The following is a 19,633-nucleotide window of genomic DNA, read 5'->3' as shown; positions in this document are numbered from 1 at the left end:
CAGGGGCTTGGCGGGACCATCGAGGGCAGCCTCCGTTGCCCTGGGGCTGCCGTCCTGCCAAGGCTGTGCCCCTGACCCAGAGCAGAGCCCCAGACATGTGAAGTGAAACCCAACAGAACTGAAGGGAGAAGTTCCAACGCAGCAGGTGGAAACTCCAGTAGCCGCTTTCCCTGGTCAGCGAGGAGACAGACAGGCCTGCGGGGCGTGGAGACCCTCCAACCCCAGCACGTCTCTCACGCCCAGCAGAGGTCATTACCAGCTGCACAACACACTCCCCACGCTCCAAAGTCACACACCATTCCAGGGCAAGAAGAGTAGAAATCCCAGGAAAAGGCGGGAGATTCCCAAGTCTGTGGAGGTCAAACAGCAAGGGGTCAAAGAAGAAATGTTTGAGAATCAGAAAGGACTCAGACGAAAGGAAACAGGACAGGCAGACATGGGTGCAGCCAAAGCAGTGCCCAGAGGGAAAGGCCCTCGGACGCCTGTGGTAGAGGGGCTGGGCCGATGCCCCTCCACTGCACCAGCAAACAGGACGTAGCAGGAGGGAGGAAGGGTGAGGTCAGAGCAGAAATTAACACGAATGACAAAAGAAAACAGCGCAGAAAGGCAGTAAAACCAAACGTGGATTCTCTCAAAGACCTCCAAGCCGACAGCACGCTGGGAACGCTGGGAGTGTTTCAGGAGATGTGGGAGCTCCGCTTTGACCAGCGGGGCTCTTTCCGCCTGGCCGCAGGAGGCACCAGGGAGGAAGTCCCCCCGACCTCCCTCTGGGTCCCCCACACACCCCAGCCCACCTACCCCAACCCAGCCCATAGTAGTAGAGGTGCTTGCTGTCCTCCGAGCCGAAGACCTTGACCACCATGCTGTAGAGGTGCAGCCCTTCCACCAGCATCCACGCAAAGGCGCTCAGGAAGAAGTAGTGCAGGAGCGTGGCCAGCACTTGGCAGGGGATCTGGGGGCAGCGGAGACAGGTGAGACTCGCAGGCGAGTGTGGGCTCTGCTCTCGGCTCGGCCTCCAGCAGCCGCCTCGGGCGCCTTTCCTCCCCGGGGGACCCTTTTCTAGTCCCTGTGGTTTGGCTGTAGTGTGTACCTGGGGCTGCCAATCAGCCTTGAGTCCCTCCCAGGTGCAGGACCTCCCATTTCCCTGCAGAGCCCAGCCCTACTGCCAGGAAGATCCCATGTGCCTACCCAGGAGGTCAGGGCAGCAGGATGCCCCACCATGAGGGCTGCTGCCCACTCACCGTGCCCGGCTCAGCGTGGAAGCTGATGAGCAGCAGGACTTGGGCCACCAGGACAGCAAAGGACAGGTTGGCATGGATGTGGTAGCGCTGGTTCCTGATGGTGCTGACAGAGCTGGGGCAGAGGTGGGGCATGAGGTCCCAGCACCAGCTCACACTCTGCCACCCGTTCCCCAGGTAGGGCTCCCCCTGCTCCCACAGTGGTCCCAGTGTCCATCCTCTGAGAAGACTCGGAGGTCTTTACAAAGTTCAGCCCAGTGTTGTCACTCCCTGCTCCGACACTTAATGTCTGCCTATTGCTCTTAGTTGGGATCCTGGCCCCTTTCACAGCCCATATGGCCCTGTACCATCTGACCCCAGCCTGCCACTGCAAGGGCTCAGTACCCCTTCTCTGTTTATACCCCTCCCTCCAGTCTCAGGGCCTTTGCACCTGCTGTTCCCAAGTAGGGCTCTGCATGGTGGCCCAGATGCCTCCTCTTAGAGTTCCCTGACCACCTATCCTGAGCTGCTTACCTTTCCCGTGTGCCTGACGCAACTGCCTTGTGGGAATGTCTGGTTTCCTCTGCTGTTGACCTCTGCTAATATCCACCCACAATGTGTTCCTGTCTGTCTTGGCACAGTCAGGCCCTCAGAAGCTGACCACATGCCTGGTGTGGCCTGCCGAGGAGCAGGCAGTCCACACAGATGCCCAAGCCTGCTCTTGCCTGGTGGGGATCTCAGTGGCTCTTGCCCGGGTCTGGGCTGGGGGGTCTTTGCCTTCCTGCGTGGCTGAAGCCTGGGATCCCCACTCCACAGCACCCCCTGCACTGCAGATCCAACGGCGCAAGGCATTGGGTAAGGGTCATCAGCCCAGGAAGAGCTGGGCCCCAGCGGGGCCGGGCTGTCCTGTGTGACTGCAAACGCCAGGAGGAAATGCAGTGGGGCTGGGAAATTGGCGCGTCTGTGAAGCTGCCGACCTCCCGTAACTGGGTAAAGGGTGACTCACGACAGTGCAGCGAAGGTGACCAGCGTGGCAGCCAGGCAGAGCACGGACAGAGAGCAGCCGATGTAGCTGATGGACGACAGCGCCACCTGGTGTCCGCGCGTGAGCTGTGGGAACAGAGGCATGGGCAGAGGGCCAAGTCCCAGGAGCCCAACCTGTGAACAGGGTGCTGGCCACGAGTCCTGGTTCCCACCCAGAGCCTGTCCTTGCCCCCATGGGCAGTCTAAAGCGGCAACCCCGGCTGCCCAGCACTTGGGGTGCCACAGGCTGCTCAGCTGCCACTCAGAACCCTGGGCCCCGGGACCTGCAGAACTCCCGCCCTCCTGCCCTGACCTGCACCGCCTGCCTGGGCTGGGACACCCACAGAGGTGAAGAGCAGGTCAGGAGCCAGACCGCCAGGGCTGAAGCCCAGCTCGGCCTGTCCCGGGACCACGCGGGCTGCAGGCCTCTGGCTGTGAAATGAGACAGCCACGCCCCCCTCAGGGCACCAGGGGCTCCAGGGGCACCAGCGGCAGAATGGATTCACATACACTATGGCGCCAAGGGAGCAGACTCACGCCCGGCCAGGTGGGTTTGCTATGACCCCGTCGCGGGCTGGCGCCCACTCTGCACCCTACCCTGACCCCATGAAGAGAGCCAGCTCTGGGCAGTGGCCTGCGTGTTCCTCCTGCTCTGGCACCAGCAGGAGGCACCTGCTTCCTCAGTGGACATCACACCCACCTCCAGGGCACCTGACACCTTTCAGACAACAGGCCGAGCGCAAGTGAAGACAGCACAGGTCACCCCACAGCGCAGCCTCAGGGCAAATGGCCCCGGGCTCTAGGAAGCCCAAGGTCCCTCGGCAGCAGGCCCATCCTGGCTACCCAGCTGCTCCTGAGGCTCCAGGCCAAGACTGCTGCCTGTGGCCTGAACGCCTCATGGATGTCACTTCCAGAGGCCATAGACCGCACACCAAGATCCCTCCCACCCTGGGGCCAGGACACCGGGGGTCCCCACCTCCATCTCCCACCTGTGACATTGCTGGGGGCTCTGGAGGCCTTCCCCCGACCATGGCTCATGATGAGGGCAAGGGGACCTCACGGAGGGCCGCGTTGCTAGCCATGGGAGGAAAGTGCTGCGGGCCCCAAGGCCCAACTCCAGGGGCAGGTCAGGCAATGACATGGGTCACAAGGAACATGTGGGAGGCAGCAGAATAGTGCCAGAGGACTGGACCCCACGAGATTCACAACCTTAAAGTGTGCGATTCACAACTGAGCCATCAGGAAGCAGGGTACACACCTGGCCTCCCCAGGGTCCAGTCCGTGAGTGCTGCGGGGTGCGTCCCCAGGGCACCTGCAGGCTGAGCGGGGTGCATTTAAACTCACAGCTGTGCAGAGCTGCCAGTCACAGGTCCCAGCCATGGATGAGGGGCGGCTCTATGTGCCCTGCCTCAGGGCCTCAGCGGCCCAGCCAGGGCAGGGTCCTCCTCTCCCAGCTGGTACATGGGGGCACTTTGTCCTGAGCACCCGTCATGTCCTGGACCTTGAGTTCTTGGGTCCAACCCCTGCCCAGTTCTGCACCATAGGCTGACCACTGCTGGCTGGGTGCCAGGTCCCTGTCAGCCGGGACGGGCATCATGGTGATGAGGTCAATGGCTCTTTTCTCACTGGGCTGTAGGTGGCTTTGGGGCAGTGGTCACGTGTGTTAAGGCTCCACCTCCTGCTGGATTCGCAGCCCCCACGCAGAGCTGCAGCTTTCCACCAGGAGCCCTGACCCTGGGCTCTGCCCTCCGGCGGGGCCCGCGGCTCCAGCTGTAGCTGTCCCGGCGCCCCTGCGCCCACAGAGCTTCAGGGGCTTCTCCCTTGAAGCAGCTCCTGATTTACCTCTCCACTCCGAGAGGCCAGCTTCCCAGCTTCCCCTGGCTGAACTGCACACAGGGCGGCTGAGGGGAGACTGAGAGATGCCCAAGTGCAGGTGGGCAGCAGGGGTGAAGTGGTCAGTCCTGGGTCCCTCCATGGCCCTGTAGAGAGGCCACTGTCTCTGAGGAGGGCAAGTGGCCAAGGGAAGAGTCTCCCCCAGATACCCAGCCTGCCCCGCGGCACCCCAGGCTGCAGGTAGTTTGTTGTCCCTGTCCTGGGGCATCAGTCCACCTCCTCAGGAGACACACCGGGAGGCTCTGTTGGAGCTGGAAATGCTTTTGCTCTTAAGACCCAGGATGGTCACCAAGCCAAGGCTACCCAGGGGCAGCAGAAGCAGCTTGTTAAGAAGTGGAGGGGAGAGAAGGGCAGCACAGGGCAGGGCAGGCCAGGAAGGGGATGGGCGTGCCCTGCCTGCCGGGACTGCTCTCTGGCCTTTGTCCACTGGTCCTGCCCTCTGCTCCATGCTTAGGGTCCCTGCACAGCCTGTGGGAGATGGACAGTGAGGGATGGGGCCAGACTCCCTGCCAGGTGCTCTTGCTGGCCGGCATGTCCCTCTGTGGTCCCAGCTCACAAGGCCCCCGTGGAGGCACACATGGTGGCTCTCCTGGGCCTGGTGGGTCTGTGCCATCAAGACGCCTGGACACATTTTTAAGAAGCGAGCCATCTTCATGCTGCACTATGCTTTGTTCAAAGAACAGAGGGGCTGTGGAACAAGCCCCAGGCCCCTGAGGGACCTACGCCGGTGGCCCAGAGGTGGCCCCACTGCTGCCGTCCAGCTTCTGAGACAAGGCAGGCTGCTGGTGCTCACCCAGCACAGGTGTCTCCAGAGCCAGTCAGCACTTCCAGCCTCTCAGCCTCCCAGCCCTGAGCGACCCACCCTGCCGAGGCCTGGCCCTTGGCCTGCTTTGGGCCCTCCAGGACGGGGATACCCCTCCCAGCCTGGCCTGTCTCCACACCTGGCCACCAAGCCTTGCGGAGTGAGACCCTGATTCTGAGGGCAGCTCCTTCCTGAGATGGATGCCCAGGTGGGGTCATCCTGGAGGAGGTGGTGACTCTCCTCTGCAGAAGGCTCAAGCCCCCACAGCTCCAGAGCACTCTTGTTTCTGAAGGTTCTAGAATAAACCAAGCAATGGTTGCCTTTCCCCCAACAGTAGCAGCAGGAGGGGGCTGGTTTGGAGCCCCAGAGGTTGGGAGATGGGTGCTTGGGCTGGGTACTCAGTCTGGGCTGTGCCCACTCCTCCTGCCTGGGAGACCCGAGATAGCCCACAGGGAAAGCCCTGCTGCCCTATGGACGGGGAAACCGAGGCTCAGCAGGCCCCTGCCAGGGCCTCAGCCCAGGGTGGGACGGAACCCAGGTCTGTGGCTGGCTAGCAGTGGAGGGGGCGGCTGTTGCTTCAGCCCCAGAGGGGACAGAGCAGCAGCAGAGGGGCTCACCAGAGTCCTGACACAGGCTGAGACACCCCACCCCGAGCGCCAGGGCACACTGCCGTGGACCTGGGCAGTCGCCGTGCAGCCCGGCCGCGCTGGACGAGAGTGGCTCTCATAGTGGCCCCAGCCCCAGCACCACTTTGCAGCCTGGCACACTCCCAGGTCACTGCCCACCCTGCAGGCCGAGCGCTCCCAGTCAGCACCTGCTGGTGACCCTGAGTACAGCTCCCCCGCCCGCCGGGGTGTGGACGGGCCTGACTGGAGGGCTCTGTGGCGCTGTCCCACCCCAATGCCCAGCTGCCCTTCCTCTCCCACCCGCAGGCAGATTTAGAAATGCCAAGAAAAGCCTGGGGTTTGTTTGAGGACGCAGATCCCTCTGAGTCAGAGACCACAAACCCAGGGCCTCCAGAGAGGCTCTAGATAAAATCCCACTGCAAAGGGAGCTCTGTCTCCTGTTCCACCCCAGCCCTGGGAGCATGCAGGTCCCCAGGTGGAAGCCGGCGTGTCACTGTCTCTGACGAGCAGGTGATGAGGCAAACCACTGATGGGCCGGGGCTCGCCCACATGCACCTGCAGGGCTGTGGCTGGGTGGCTCCAGCTGTTCCCATCGGAGCAGAAGCTCAGGGCGACCAGGCCTTCTGTCCTTTAAAATCAGAAGTCCAAACTTCTAGATAACATATCTGGGTTTTGAAATATTGACAAACAATTTTTTAAATTTTAATTAGGGACTAAAGGAAACCTGTCCCCTAGTGGAAGTCAGCCTGTGGACTGGCCAGACTGTCCTGGTGAGGCACGCTTTCTGTGGCTGCCCTTGGGGGGCTTGCTGGGACAGCTTCCCAGGTGACCCTGTGCTGGTGCAGGGCCACAGAGCAGCTGCCTGTGCCCACATGGTTCCTAAGGAAACTGGGGGGGAGCCCAGGGTGAGACTGGGGCTGGGGCTGCCTGAGAGAACGGGCACTGGGCATTGGCCTCTGGGGCTCCTGCAACCCAGGGGTGGGCCAGATAACCTGGGGGACTTCTGTTCTGTGAACCCTGGGGGCACACGGGGCAACGCAGACTGGGCTGTCATTCCCTGAGGTGAGCCAGTGGTTTCCAGGGGTCAACGCCAGCCCCCCACCCTCCGGCCTCCTTCCCTCTCCTTCCCACAGAGTCCTTCTCTAAGTTAGCTGCAGCCCCTGCTTCCAACTGGAGCACTGGGCGGTGTACCCCCCGGGCCCTGTGGGGGGTCCCTCCCTGCTGGCCCCTCTCGGGACAGGGCAAACGCAGCTCAACATGCCTGCCTGTGCCCAGCAGATGTGACGGGCATAGTCAGCTGTTCAGGCCATGCCAGTGTGTGGGGGCATACCAGCCCCTCCTGGTGGTGCTGACTTGCTCACACCTGGCTCACAAAGCAGATGGGGCAGGTGCCGTGCACCAGGCAAGAAGGAGCAGTGGGCACCAGGTGCTCTCAACCGCCACACCTGGGAGCTGATCCTGGGGACAGCTCACAGTGCTGCGGATTTGCTCTTCCAGGCCTATCATGGGCTCCTCACAGACACACAGGAGACCCAGGTCCCAAGTCTGCCTGCACTGCCAGCCCCTGTGCCCACAGCCCCTGCCCTGTGCTAACAGCCGCAGGCAGCTTCCTTATCTTTCTTGCAATCATACGGCAGGATTCACCTTCACATATTTCACACACCCAAACCCGGGGAGCTCCCGGGGCACCATCCCGGGTCTCCTTCTAGACAGCAGCCTGGAGCACCACTCCCAGCCCCAGCCCCCCGTCTAAGGAACCACGCAGGTGAACCTGCTGTCTGCCAGGATTGCTCAAAGGGGCTCAAGAAGCCTCTGAAACAAGCTGAGGGAGGAAAGTGGCTGTGGAGAGGCCCCGGAGAGCCCGGGAGAGGGAGGCCGCGAGATGGGACACGGGCCCCTGCATGGGACCCGCACCATGAACCCGGAAGCCGACAGAGCGCGCTGGGGCACAGAGGAAGACGTGGCTCAGCACGGAGGAGGCAGGGCCACGTAGGCTGCTGTGTGACTTCTGTCAGCGAGCCTTGCGTTTGCTATCTGCTCATGACGTCTGCCTTGATTTCTTCAATGTTGGAGGGAGTGTTCATCTTTAGCAAGGATAATTTTAAACCATTTTCAAGTCAACCCTTCCTGGCAATGAATAGATGGATTTGCTCCCACAAAGACACCCACAGACTCTAAACCTGCTGTCACTGATATTGAGAAGTGGCAGATCCATGACCATAAATGCACTGGATTCCAGGCCGCTGCTTCTTGAACTGAGCCCCTCCCTCCCTCTGGACGAGCCGGGCATCACAGCACAGGGCCTTGCTGGCCGTGCCCTCTCACACTGCTACCACCCAGCAGACCCTGACAGCCCCAGAGAAGGCACACTCTTCTTGGTTTGCAGTGTGAGGACCTGGAGGAGGAGGCTCTGCCTGGTTAGGAGGGACTTGGGAAGTCCCCAAACCCTCCCCTTTGATAGCCAGGATGACGGCTCCTCACCAGGGGCCATAGGACCAAAAGGAGGGTAGCCCCTGATGCACTGCCCCCTACAGGCTTTGCCTCCACTGCCAGTGGCCTGTGTGACACTGCGGTTCCCAGCCGGTGCTCCGCCAGTGCCTCCCAGCAGCCAGTGAGCTCAGCACCCACCCACAGGACTGCCACTCAGACAGGCGCCCGGAAGCAGTGCCTGCTGGCAGAATGCCTGCCGGCTGGTTGGCTCTGGCCCCTTGCGAGCCAGGGCTCATGTCCTCATCCCAGGAACATCTCCCTGGAGGCAGCCCCTGGGCTCCCACAGCACTCACCTCCAGGCAGGTGACCCGTCTCTCCATGTCCCTTTTAGCCCCCGACACAGTGAATTTTCCACTTATGAGGGGCTCAGCCTGGAAACGTGCAGTGTGTGCGCCGTTTCACAGGACGGGGACTAGGACCTCACAGGCTGGTCTGTTGGCAGGGCGCCTGCGGCCTGCAGTACCTGGTGACCAATAGGAGGGAGGCCCTGTGTTTGCAGGACCCCAGGGTTCCTGAGCCAGCTCTTACCTGCAGCGGAACCACCTGCATAAGGATGGCGAAGTTGGTGAGGTGTGTGCAGTGGCAGACTGAGTAGGTGAGGTTCCCCTCCGTGCGCACACAGCCCTGGCTCGACCAGACGCCTTCGCCGGAGCTGAGGAGGACACAGCAGCTGTGGTCAGTGGAGGCAGCACTGCACCCTCATCAGGGCCCAGAGGGCAACAGCACTCTGCACACTGGCCTGTGGTCTTGCTGCACTCGCCCTGCCCACCAGGAATGCAGAGCACAAAGCACGTATCAGTGGGCTCCCAGGGCCAGGCCGCAGGGCTTGGAGCGCTGGGCTGCCAAGGTCGCGGGGAGCACGGGCCTCTCCCAGGATGGGAGGGGAGCACTGTGCCTGACCATGCCCGGGGCAAAATGGAATGTGCACAGCCTACCATCCAAATGCAGGAGATGGCCGAACTATCTGCAGAGGGCATGTGCCCAGCTGCCAATCAGGATGACACCACACACGTGGACAGGAACTTCAGCATGGATATCAAATGAGCACATGAGGATGGGACACCGTACAGCGTGAGCAGGAATGTCGGCGTGGCTCACTGCAGACACCTGTGCCACAGCCGCACAGGCAGCATGGAAGCAGACAGTGCGGCTGCTCCCACAGACCAGGTAATACCCACGGACAAATCACAGAGGGCGGACTCAGCACCTCCACAGCCCAGGATGAGAGGCAAAGGGCAGGCGGGACATCTGCATTTCCACAATGACTCAGCATGGGACACAGTACAGTCCAGTCAGAAGCTCCTAGACCAAAGCCTCTTGAAGCGAATGTGCTCCCAGGTCAGCTGGTTCCTTCTCAGGTGACAGTACTGATGATCTGATGATCTCTCTGCACTGGTTTTCAGATTCCAAGCAGGACTCTGAAATGGTTCTCTTGGTAGTTGTGACCTCGTAACCAGCAGAGACCAACCTGCAGCCAAGGCAGGGGCTCAAGCCTGGCTCTGTGTCCCACTCAGCTGCAACTGCAGTGCCACCGTGGTTGCAGCAGGGCATGTGGCAGCAGAGTGGGGCAGCGGGAGCTGTGCCCACCTCCCCTGCCATGTTCCCGCACAAGGCACACGCCAACAGCATCGACACTTCCCAAAGAAGCCTGTGGTCGCTGCACTTGTGACCCGTGTGTGGAACCTGAGAGGTGGGAAAGGGCGTTCAAGGTGGCTCAGAGGTGGTACTGAGGCTGGCGACTGAGAGGCAGGGACGGTGGCTTCTGATTAGTGAGCTGCCCTCCTGAGGAGTGGGAGGTACTGAGCAGAGAGCAGGGACAGAGCTCCCCCCGCCAGTGAGAGGAGCCAAACCCCGTTGACGTTTGGGAAGCAGGGACGGAAGAGGGCCCTGTGCCCCTCCGCTCAGGCTGGGTCTGATTTTCCCAGTGCCCACTGTGTTCTGCGAGGCCCTCTGTCTGTCTATGGGAGATGGGAGGTGGCCCGACCACCCGACCATGAACAAGCACTGAGCGGGCGGCCAGGCATGGCCAGGGGTGAACACTGGCCTCTGCGGAGGGAAGCAGACCACAAAAGCTGCCCCTCCCAAACGAAGCCGAAAATGCACGACGTGACTTCATCAGCCCAAGCGACCTCGCCTCCGCACGGGGTGAGGACCCACTCCCGAGGGAGGCGTGGGAACAGGAAGACGGCTCTGGTTGGGCAGAAGTAAATCTGCCACGGAAGCGGGCAAGCAATCCTGGAGCCCACTAAGAACATGCCAGACCCTGCGGCCCAGGAAGGCGGCACCCAGGCAGAGCGCACTCACGTAGGTGCATGAATAAAATGTGACGCATATAAAGACAGAGAAAGAAATACGAGCCAACAGAGGCAGGACCCAAGCCAAGACGAGGCGGGGCGAGGCGCGGAATGTCAGGCTGAACCACCCCACTAAGTCCTATGAACACAAAGAAGGCACACCCCAAAACTTCCCCAGTCGTAACCACTGCAGGGAGAGGCAGTCGGGACCAGACGTGAAGGTAAAGGGGACGTTGCTTTTTTAAAATAATGTTTCACTTTTTTAAGGAATAATGTATTCATATATTACTTATAAATTTCTTAGAGTACAAGTCTAAAAAACGTGGCTCAGAATTCTAAGCCCAGTGAAAATATCTTTCAAAAATAAAAGAGAATAGTTTCCCAGACAAATAATCCCCAAACGCACTGCCAGCAGCCCTGTGCTACAAGAGAGGCTTAGGTAACACGCTGCTGGACAGAGCCTGGGTCTGCAGGAGACACAGCGGCTGGACGCTGAGGCCCGCGCTGTCACCACGGTCTCATCTGTACTTGCTGTGCAGAAGAAGATTGTCTGGGGTGGAAATGCCTGCCGTGCTCGGTGCCCTCAGGACACCTGTAGGATGCCATGAGGAGGAGGAGCGCTCAGGCCCAGCAGGAGGGACTGAGGGACTGTCCCAACACCTTAGGAGGCATCTGAATGCTGGGACTCGACACGATCGTTCTCCGTGCCAGCCGAAGCGCAGGGCATCAAAGGAGATGTGAGAGAAGTGCAGAGAGGAAGTAAAATGCACCTCAGAGCCCATGCACGTCAGGTCAGAAAGAGATGCGGAAGGCAGACAGGAGACGGGGAAGGCCCCGGGAAGTGGCAGCTCATGCTACAAGCACATGGGTGATCACAGGGAAATGGCAGCTCGGGATACAACCACATGGGTGATCACAGTAAATGCAAACCATCTAAATACACCACTGGAAAGAGAATGTGGACTGGATTAAAAAGCAAGACCCAGTGATGTGCAATCTAAACACCCATGTTAAGTCTACTACATGAATAGCATAAAGGTAAAAGGGCAGATATGGGAGAGATGTGACTCGGCACCCTTAGGACACGTGTGACACAGCACATAGGAGAAACATGACACAGCACCCATAGGACACTAATCAAAAAGTCGGAACAGCTGTCTGGACCAGCCTGAGTAGCCTTCAGTACAGCACATGTCCTAGGAGGAAGAAAGACCCTGGGTTGGGATGGGACTCAGGGCAGAGCACTTGCCTAGCATGTGAGAGGCCCTGGGTCCCATCTCCAAATCAAGGACATTACATAACGACAAGAGGTCAGTACCAAGATGTAACAATACCAAACTTGTGTTCCTACCAACAGAGCTTCGAAATATAACAAAGGAAATTGCACAAATCTAACAGAAATGGTACCTTGAGCCATAACATTGAAGATCCACACCCCCTTCACTCCTCTGCACCCCCTCCTGGATCAGGAGACCAGTGTCTGGATGCTCAAGAACCTTGTACAAAGTGGTGTTGTATCTGCAGGTGGCCTAGACACATCTCCTGAGTCATTTAAACAGTCTCTTGATTACTTCTCCAGTCTTACATGTAAACACGATGTGAATTATTTTTATACTGCATTGTTCAGGAAATAATAACAAGGAAAAATCTGTATATATTTGATACAGATGCAATTTTTCCCAAATATTTTTGATCCACAGTAGGTTGATTGCACAGATCCAGAGCCGACGGGCACAGAGGGCCACCTGTGACTGACAGAATGAGCTGACGGTAGCATAACAAGGGTTAGAAGAACCGCATGCGAACATTCATCGGCCTGACCTAATTAACATGCAAGGAATGCTCAACAGAGAAGAGTACCTTTTTTCAATCATGGTATATTCACCAAGATTTAACAGATCATGGTCGTATAACAGCTTTTAGTGAATTTTAAAAATTGAAGTCATAGAAAATACATTTTTCAGTCATAAAAAATAAGAAATCAGTAGCAGAAAGGTAACTGGAAAATCCCCAACTATTTGGAAACTAAGCAACACATTTCAAAATAATATGTAGGTAGAGGAGCAAGTCACAGGAAAATTTCAAAATGTTTTAAATTTAATAAAAATAAAAACAACATGTCAAAATCTGTGGGATGCCGATAAGTGAGGGCTTCCAGGAAAACCTATAGCATCATGTGTTTCTACTAGAAAATACTAAAGATCTCCTATCATTTACTTAAACCTTCATGTTTACAAATTTTAAAATGAAAAGCAAAGTAACTAGAGGTAAATCACTTATCTGGAAGTAAGTTAAAGAGAAGGAATCATAGAAATGGACAACAGAAACATAATAGGGAAAAAAATCAATGAAATTGACAAGCCTCTGGTAAGAGTGAATGAGAGAAGAAGACACAGATTATAGGCATAAGAAGGAGGGAGGGCCTCAGGACCCAGGCAGGAGGAAGTCCCCAGAGAACACCGCAGGCCACCAGGGCCACAAATCCAACAGCTCCAAGGAAATGGACGCATCCTTCACAAGCGCTAACTGCTAAAACGCATTTAAAAAGAAGCAGATGGCCTAAGTAGTTCTGTATCCATAAAATAAATTGAATATATAGTTAAAAACCTGTCAACAATGAAAACTGAGGCTTCGATGACAGCATCAGTGAATTCCACTGACCTATCAACGAGAGAAATGTGGATTCTACACAAGCTACTCCAACACGTGCCCCTTACAAAGACATCATCACTTCTCTACTAAAACCAAAGCCCTCTTAAAACAAAAAAACTGCAGAACAATTTCCTTCATGAGCAGAGATACAAAAATCATCATTAATCCAAGCAAATTCAATTCAGCAATATGCAAAAAGAGCAACACATCACAGCCAAGTGGAGCTGGCACCAGGACACAAACCTGGGAAGAGGTTCGGCTTTACCCAGGATCACCCCAGCTGGACAGCAGATGAGAAAGCATGATGCACGGTCCAGGGAGCACCAGACAGCAGCACCAGCCCGGCCCGACCTGCAGCAGTGTGCACGTCTATGTGACAGCAGACTGAACCGCGCTAACGCACCCCGAGGTTGCCTGCACTAGCCCACCACACGGCAATCTTTCAGAGACCGAACCTCGGGACAGAGGATGGGCCAGGGTCACAAGGACTTGGGGAGGATGTGGGGATCTTTGAGGGTGTGGCATTGTTCTAGATCTCAGCTACGGTCCTGGTACAACCATTTGTCAAAGCAGAACAGGACCTTAAAAGGTGCATATCTCTCTGAGTATCTGTCATATAGTAATGAACAACAATGGGAAAATGCACAGGAAGGACAGGTGCAATGTGCTTAACACAGCGGCTCCTGTGTGTCCTTCCCCTGCATGGGTGTGCATCCCACATTGTCTCGATCCGTGCATTCTTTAGTCGATCGGTGTGTGGGTGGCTGTGCTTCCTGGCTATTTGAATGGTGCTGCAGTGAACTTGGGATGCTGGCTGGCTTTCCTTTGCATCTGTGCAGGGAGGTGGGGAGCTGGGTCACACAGCAGGTCTGTTTCTAATTTCCTGAGGAAGCGCCATGCTGATTTTCACCAGGACCACAGGAATTCACATTTCTGTAGGCAGGTGTGAGGCTCCCTGCTCTGCACACCCTCTGGCATGCTTGCTGGGGTGCAGTGGTCTCTCCTCGCAGTCTGGGTGGGCACTCCCTGATGGTTAGTGGTGTGGAGCGCTTTTTCATACACCTGTTGGCCATCTGCTTCTCTTCGTTTGGAAAATGTCTGTTTAGATCTGTTGCCCATTTTTAAATCAAGTTATTTGCTGTTTTGGTTTGTTTGCTTTGCTTTTTTGCTATTGAGTTCCTTCAGTTTCTACACTGAAATTAAAACCCTAAAATTGCATCATCAGCCAGTGAAGATCTGCACCCCAATTTCCTCTCCCCGGCCCCTTTGTTGACACTCTGTGGAAGGGGACAATGTTTCCTCCATCTGGGTCCATGGCCTCTCTGATGAACTGGTTTAAAGGTCACTGTGGGTTCTAAGAGTCTTTGTCCTGGGAAATCCACGCACAGCAAGCCCTGTGCTCGGAGGGCTCGGAGGGGCACACTGCCCTGCCCTGTCTGGGTCTCGCCCAGGTCTTGAGTGCTTCCAGTGTGTGCCACCGTGCAGCCATGTCAGCTCCAGACCCATGCCATGGACAGCGTGCCCACTTGGCACCATGCCCCGTCCAGGCTCCCCATAGCCCTCCCTCCCCCCTCCTGCCCGCTCTCCACCGTGGCATCCCCTGCAGACAGTACCTGAAGTTCAGGAAGGCACAGTACAGGAAGACGCGGTTGCTGGCATTGGTGGCATCGATGTGCTGCTTCTGAGTCTGAAATGAAAGAAAATGGGCGTCCTGTGACATGGCTGGGGGAGGGGCGAGCCCTCGAGCCAAAGCACCTGGGCTGGGGCGGAGGATGGCCACCGACGCCCCACCGCCTCCCTGTGGTGGTTACAGCGGCCAGCCCCGGCCCAACCCACGCCGCCTCTGCCCACACCAGCCCAAGTCAGCACTCCCAGTGGGGGGCTGGGACCGCCCCCAAATGCTTTTCTCCAAATCCACCATGCTTCCCTCCTGCCAGGCCTCCGCTCAAACGAGAGTCCCTGCCCCCTCGAAGCAATGCCACCCACCTGTGCCCATTCCTCCCATTTCCTGTTTGCAGCATTGGTCCCATGTGGCATGTTTCAGTCATCCACTTGATTGCATATCCCCGATATGCCCTTGAGTCTGTCCTCACACTCTGCCCAGGGGCTGGAGTGCCTGGCACACAGCAGGTGCCTACTAACTGTTTGCTGGGTGAATGGATGAAGGAAGAGGTGGCCAGATGGGTGGGACCACTTGTTCTGGGGAGTGTGTCCTTTCTGGGACTCCCCTGGGGGCAGCTCGGGGTGTTCTGCAGCAGCCTGGCCCTAACTCAATTTATGCTTCTCCAGGGAAACCCCCTCAGTGGGAAAAGCCAGGCTGCTTGTAGGTGGTCTGGCTCCAAGGACTCAAGGTGTCAGATCGATTCCGAATCAGGTCGAGCACCTTTCCTCTCCTTGGGTTGCCTGGCACCTCAGGCTCTGACCCATAGGTACCACCAACCATGAGCCTTCACTGCTTCCTGAGACCCTTCCCTCTGCGGGCTGACCAGCCACTCTGCCCCGTGTGGACCAGGCAGCAGGTGCCTTCTCCCTCACGGGCGCGTGGTCACCTAACCTTGTGGCCATCAGGAGAGCCCCAGCAGGATGGATGGCCCCCCCAGGCAGCGCCTCCAACTACTGCAAAGCCAGACGCCAGGCCGTGGTCCCCTTCAGAAGGCTGCCTGGCGGCCCCAGGGAGAGCCAGTGGTGTCAGCCCTGCTCTCCCTGGTGCTCTGGCAAAGTCCCCCTGCTTCCCCCTACTTCCCAGGGTTCTTTTAATAAGATGGCAGGATCCCTCAAAACTGCCGGTGCCCGGGAACTCTGCAGGCCCCAGCCAGAATGTTCCTCCGAAGACTGAGGCGACGCTCCCAAGCCTCCCTTCACCTTCTCACATGGGCACTTCCTGCCCCAGCCCGCTCTCCTCTTGGCCCCTGGGACCTGTTTCCTCCCATGGCATCGACCCTGTCCCGGTCCCATACCTTATATGTCCCTAGGTCATGTTCTGCCACCCTCCACTAGAACAGCTTCCAGGGCAGGGCTATGTTCCTGATGTCCTCGCACTACAGGGACACCCAGGAAACCTTGTCACACGGATTGCTGTGAAAATCAAGCTCCCGGGCAGGTGAACTGACCGCTAAGGGACGTTCATTCACACCACGCTAACCGCGTGCCACACTGCAGAGAACTGAGGGGTCAGGAGTGAACAACTGGACTCTTGCTGGCACCGCCTTGTTCCAGAGGAAGAGCCTGCGCTCTGAGAAATGGCTCTGCTGACCCACCCACCACGAAACTGGGTGGCCGAGCAGCTGCCCTCAGGTCTGCAGGTCAGTGGGAACCCCAAAAAGCCAAGCCTTCCTTCATCCCGGCCACAGGGCTCTCCACACGTCTGAGGCACCTGCCCACCGAAGGCCACCTGGGGGATCACCCAGCCTCCCTCCTGGCTCGGAGGAGGTGGCTTCAGAGCACGGCTCTGACCCTGGGAACGTGAGATTGCAAGTGCCAGGTGCTCTGGTGGGCCAACCACCTGGTTCCCAGCCCTCAGCTAACTCCACGGCTTTGGGGAGCCAGAGACACACGGTCCTCTGCCTTCCCAGGGTTCCACACTGTGGGCTCCACACTCAGGCAGGACGGCCTGTGTCCTGCAGCACCCCAGCCACAGGGAAACGGAGCCCCGTCCCACATAGTGGGAGCAAAACCTGGAGGCGGCTCCAGACTCAAATCTCCACGTAGCTGCGTGACAGGGGAGCCCTCCTGTGTGACCTGGGCCATGGAGAAGGTTCTACGGCAAGCCGGTGGCTGGGGAAGCCAGGACCAGACCTGGCATGTCTCCGCGGGCGGGCGCCTCCCTCTCCTCCTGTGTGGCTCAGCCCTGCGGAGCAGCCTGTTCCTGTAAACAGGGAGAGGCCTCTGGAAGTCCTGCGCCCCTCCAGCTTAATCACTCTTCAAAGGAGAGCTACGCCTGCCAGCAGGCAAGCCATCGTGTGAGGTCTGAAGGGGGCCGGCAGCCTCCCTCAGGTCCGGAGCCAAGGTCCCAGGGCGCAGCAGGAACGCCCCTGCTCTCTGGTCCGCAGTTCTATACCAGGCCCAGCTCCTGGGCCAAGGTGTCCAGCTGAGCAGAAGCAAAGACTCTCAGCTAGCCTCCAAAAGAGGAGGCACTGGGGCTCCCAGCAGATGGGGCAGCATGTTTTTAACATGGGAATGCAGCGGCCGCGACAGAGAAGCAGGGGAGTCCGCTGGCCACTGCCCACGCTTCCCTCCACAGAGCATTTCAACAGCATGTCCCCTCCGAACGCCTGGGTGAGGGAGAAGACCCTGGTCACCCTGGGAGCTGGACAACGGGACATTGTCCCTCCCCTGCGGAGTCTTCTTGGAGGCTGGAGGGAGGTAACACTCGCCTGAGCCCCTCCTGAGAGCCACACCTGCGGCCCTGCTGAGCTCTGCACAGAACAGGCTGCTGACCTGGGACATCCTGAGGGCGGGGGCTACAAGGTTAGGGCAGACGAGACCCTAGGACCAGGGGTCTCTGCTCCACAACCCCTGCCCGCATGCAGTGTCCTCCCTCTCCTCCTCCATCCTGGATCCGGGAAAATCCTGGGGAGCTGAGGATGTTCACACACTGGGCCCACTTCTAGTATGTGACCAAGTCATCTACGGACAACCCCAGGGCCCCAGAACATGGCACCCCATGCCCTTCCACCTGTCCAGGAGCCGCCCAGTGGCCCTCCACAGCCTCCTGGGCCCCTCTGCTGAGGGACTCTCCTAGTCTCGAGACAAGTCCCAGCCACAGGATGCACAGAAGGCCTCCTGAGGGGCTGACCTGCTCTGTCCTCATCTTCAGAATCCAGGCTGGCTGCAGTGCCAGCGAGCAGCCTCCTAGTTCCTGACTGCCTTCCCTCCCTGGTGCAGCCCAAGATGCGGGCACGGAGGAGGCTCGAGCTGAGGTCAGCTGAGGCCACAGCCACCAGGGACGCGCCAGGGTGATGCCACACAGGCCGAGGTGGTGAGCGGGTTCTGAGAGCCTGGACCCAATCAGCACACCAGTCCACAGGGGAGGCCTAGCTGGGTGGCGGCTGTGGCAGGTGGGGTGCTGCAGAGGCTGGCACTGTGGCCGAGCCTTGGGGCATGTGCACTGGCCTGAGTGGCTGTGAGCCACCTTCCTCCGCCACGCTCTTCTCCATGACGTTCTGTCACATCTCAGGCGCAAAGCAACGGAGCCACTGTCCACGGCTGAGACCGCTGAAGCTGTGAGCCTCAACGCAAACTTGCCCTCCTCTAACATTATTCCTGTCAGGTCTCTTGGTCACAGCGATGAAAAGCTGACTCAGGGCTCAGGCCTCTGACTGATTGTGACCCATGTGGGCTCTGGGGTCTGGGGAGAGACCCACCCTCCCGCGTGAATGCGATTCTAAACTGTGTTCCTCGGGGCTTCCCAGGGTTGGCACCTGCTGGCTCCTGATTCTTGAATCAGTTCATATACATCTTGTAAACCTGAGACCAGGTGAGCAAAATATGGGGAAATGGCTTTGATGCTTTGAGACACTGACCCTGGGAGAGCCGTGAAATTACTGGGGTGTGGAATCAGAACATCTTGCCTGGGAACAGAACAGAACAGCCTGCCCCAGGTGACACCCAGCTACGAGGCACTCAGGAAGGCATGCCACACAAGGGAGCCAGGTCCCACACCCTGGCTCTGCACATGGCATTGAGCTGCAGAGATGGAGCCTGCAGAGGGAGTTGAGGTGAAGGAAGCCAGGAGAAGCAGAAACTGGCGGGAGGGCCAGGAGGATGAGGTGGCACCAGCCAGAGGCTGGGGCAGTACTGCCCAGGTGAGAGTGTGACCCAGGGGATGTTCCTGGGCAGGCCACAGGCCCTGTCCTCAAGGCCCCCAACCTCCTTCCCTGGCCCCAAACCAACCATCCACCATCCTGAGCAAGTTCCACCTGCCACTTCTGGCAGTAGCCACAGTGCCCTGGGTTCACCAGTGCTGTGGTCTAGGACACTGGGCAGGGTCCCATCAACAGGAGAAACACTCTGAAGCAGCCCCAAGTCACAGGTAGCATCCCGCCGGACCCCAGGACAGGGTGGTAACAGTGGTGGCCTCGCCCACCAACTTGATCCCACCTCCTTCCCCGGCCCCGTCCATCTCACTTGGCTCCTCTTCTTGGGGTCTTTAAGGGGACAGGGCCCAAGGCAGGTGGCCTATGGGAGAAGCTGCCTATGGTCACGTGTGCCCACCGTCCAGTCCACTGCTGGGGCAGAGATACAGGCACCTGCCCGCCCAGCAGTCTGCTCGGCTGGCCTCCGGCCCCTGCCCCCTGCACCTTCACAGGTTTCTAGTCTCCTCTCAGCACGGGTCCAGGAGTATCATATGGGCACTTCAAACCCTGGGAGCAGGGTCCAGCCCAGACTCCCTGGGGCCAGGGGCCCAGCCCTCTGCAGAGCCGTCCTCTGCCCCGGGCTTCTTGCTTTGTCCACCTGCCCCGCCCACCTCACACACACCCCTTGCTGAGCACCCACTACTGCCAGCCTGGGGGACTCTGCCCACATTCTGGTAGCCGCTCTCCTGCAGGGCTCTGCCATGTCCCCGCAGATGCCCACGTCTTCCAGCTGGGCACCCCACACAAGCTGAACCTCTCGTCTCCACTCCCTGCGCTCCTC

The 19,633-nt window shown here is 58.5% G+C and overlaps 1 protein-coding gene across 2 annotated transcripts in view; it reads right to left on the bottom strand.

Moving 5' to 3' along the window:
- ADGRD1 (adhesion G protein-coupled receptor D1) overlaps positions 1-19,633 on the bottom strand; it is a 102,582-nt gene that overhangs the window by 19,574 nt on the left and 63,375 nt on the right. For both annotated transcript variants that reach the window (XM_079152483.1, XM_079152484.1), the window contains 5 exons: positions 14,611-14,684; positions 8,580-8,703; positions 2,224-2,327; positions 1,242-1,353; positions 799-952 (listed from right to left, as the gene is read on the bottom strand). In XM_079152483.1, coding sequence (XP_079008609.1) covers positions 799-952; positions 1,242-1,353; positions 2,224-2,327; positions 8,580-8,703; positions 14,611-14,684 — 568 coding nt within the window. The remainder of the gene's footprint in view (positions 1-798; positions 953-1,241; positions 1,354-2,223; positions 2,328-8,579; positions 8,704-14,610; positions 14,685-19,633) is intronic.

This window comes from Sciurus vulgaris, assembly GCF_902686455.1.
Source record: "Sciurus vulgaris genome assembly, chromosome: 8".
In the NCBI taxonomy this organism is placed as follows: domain Eukaryota; kingdom Metazoa; phylum Chordata; class Mammalia; order Rodentia; family Sciuridae; genus Sciurus; species Sciurus vulgaris.
Note: the sequence above shows the minus strand (reverse complement) of the source record. Positions and strands in the feature narration are given on the sequence as shown.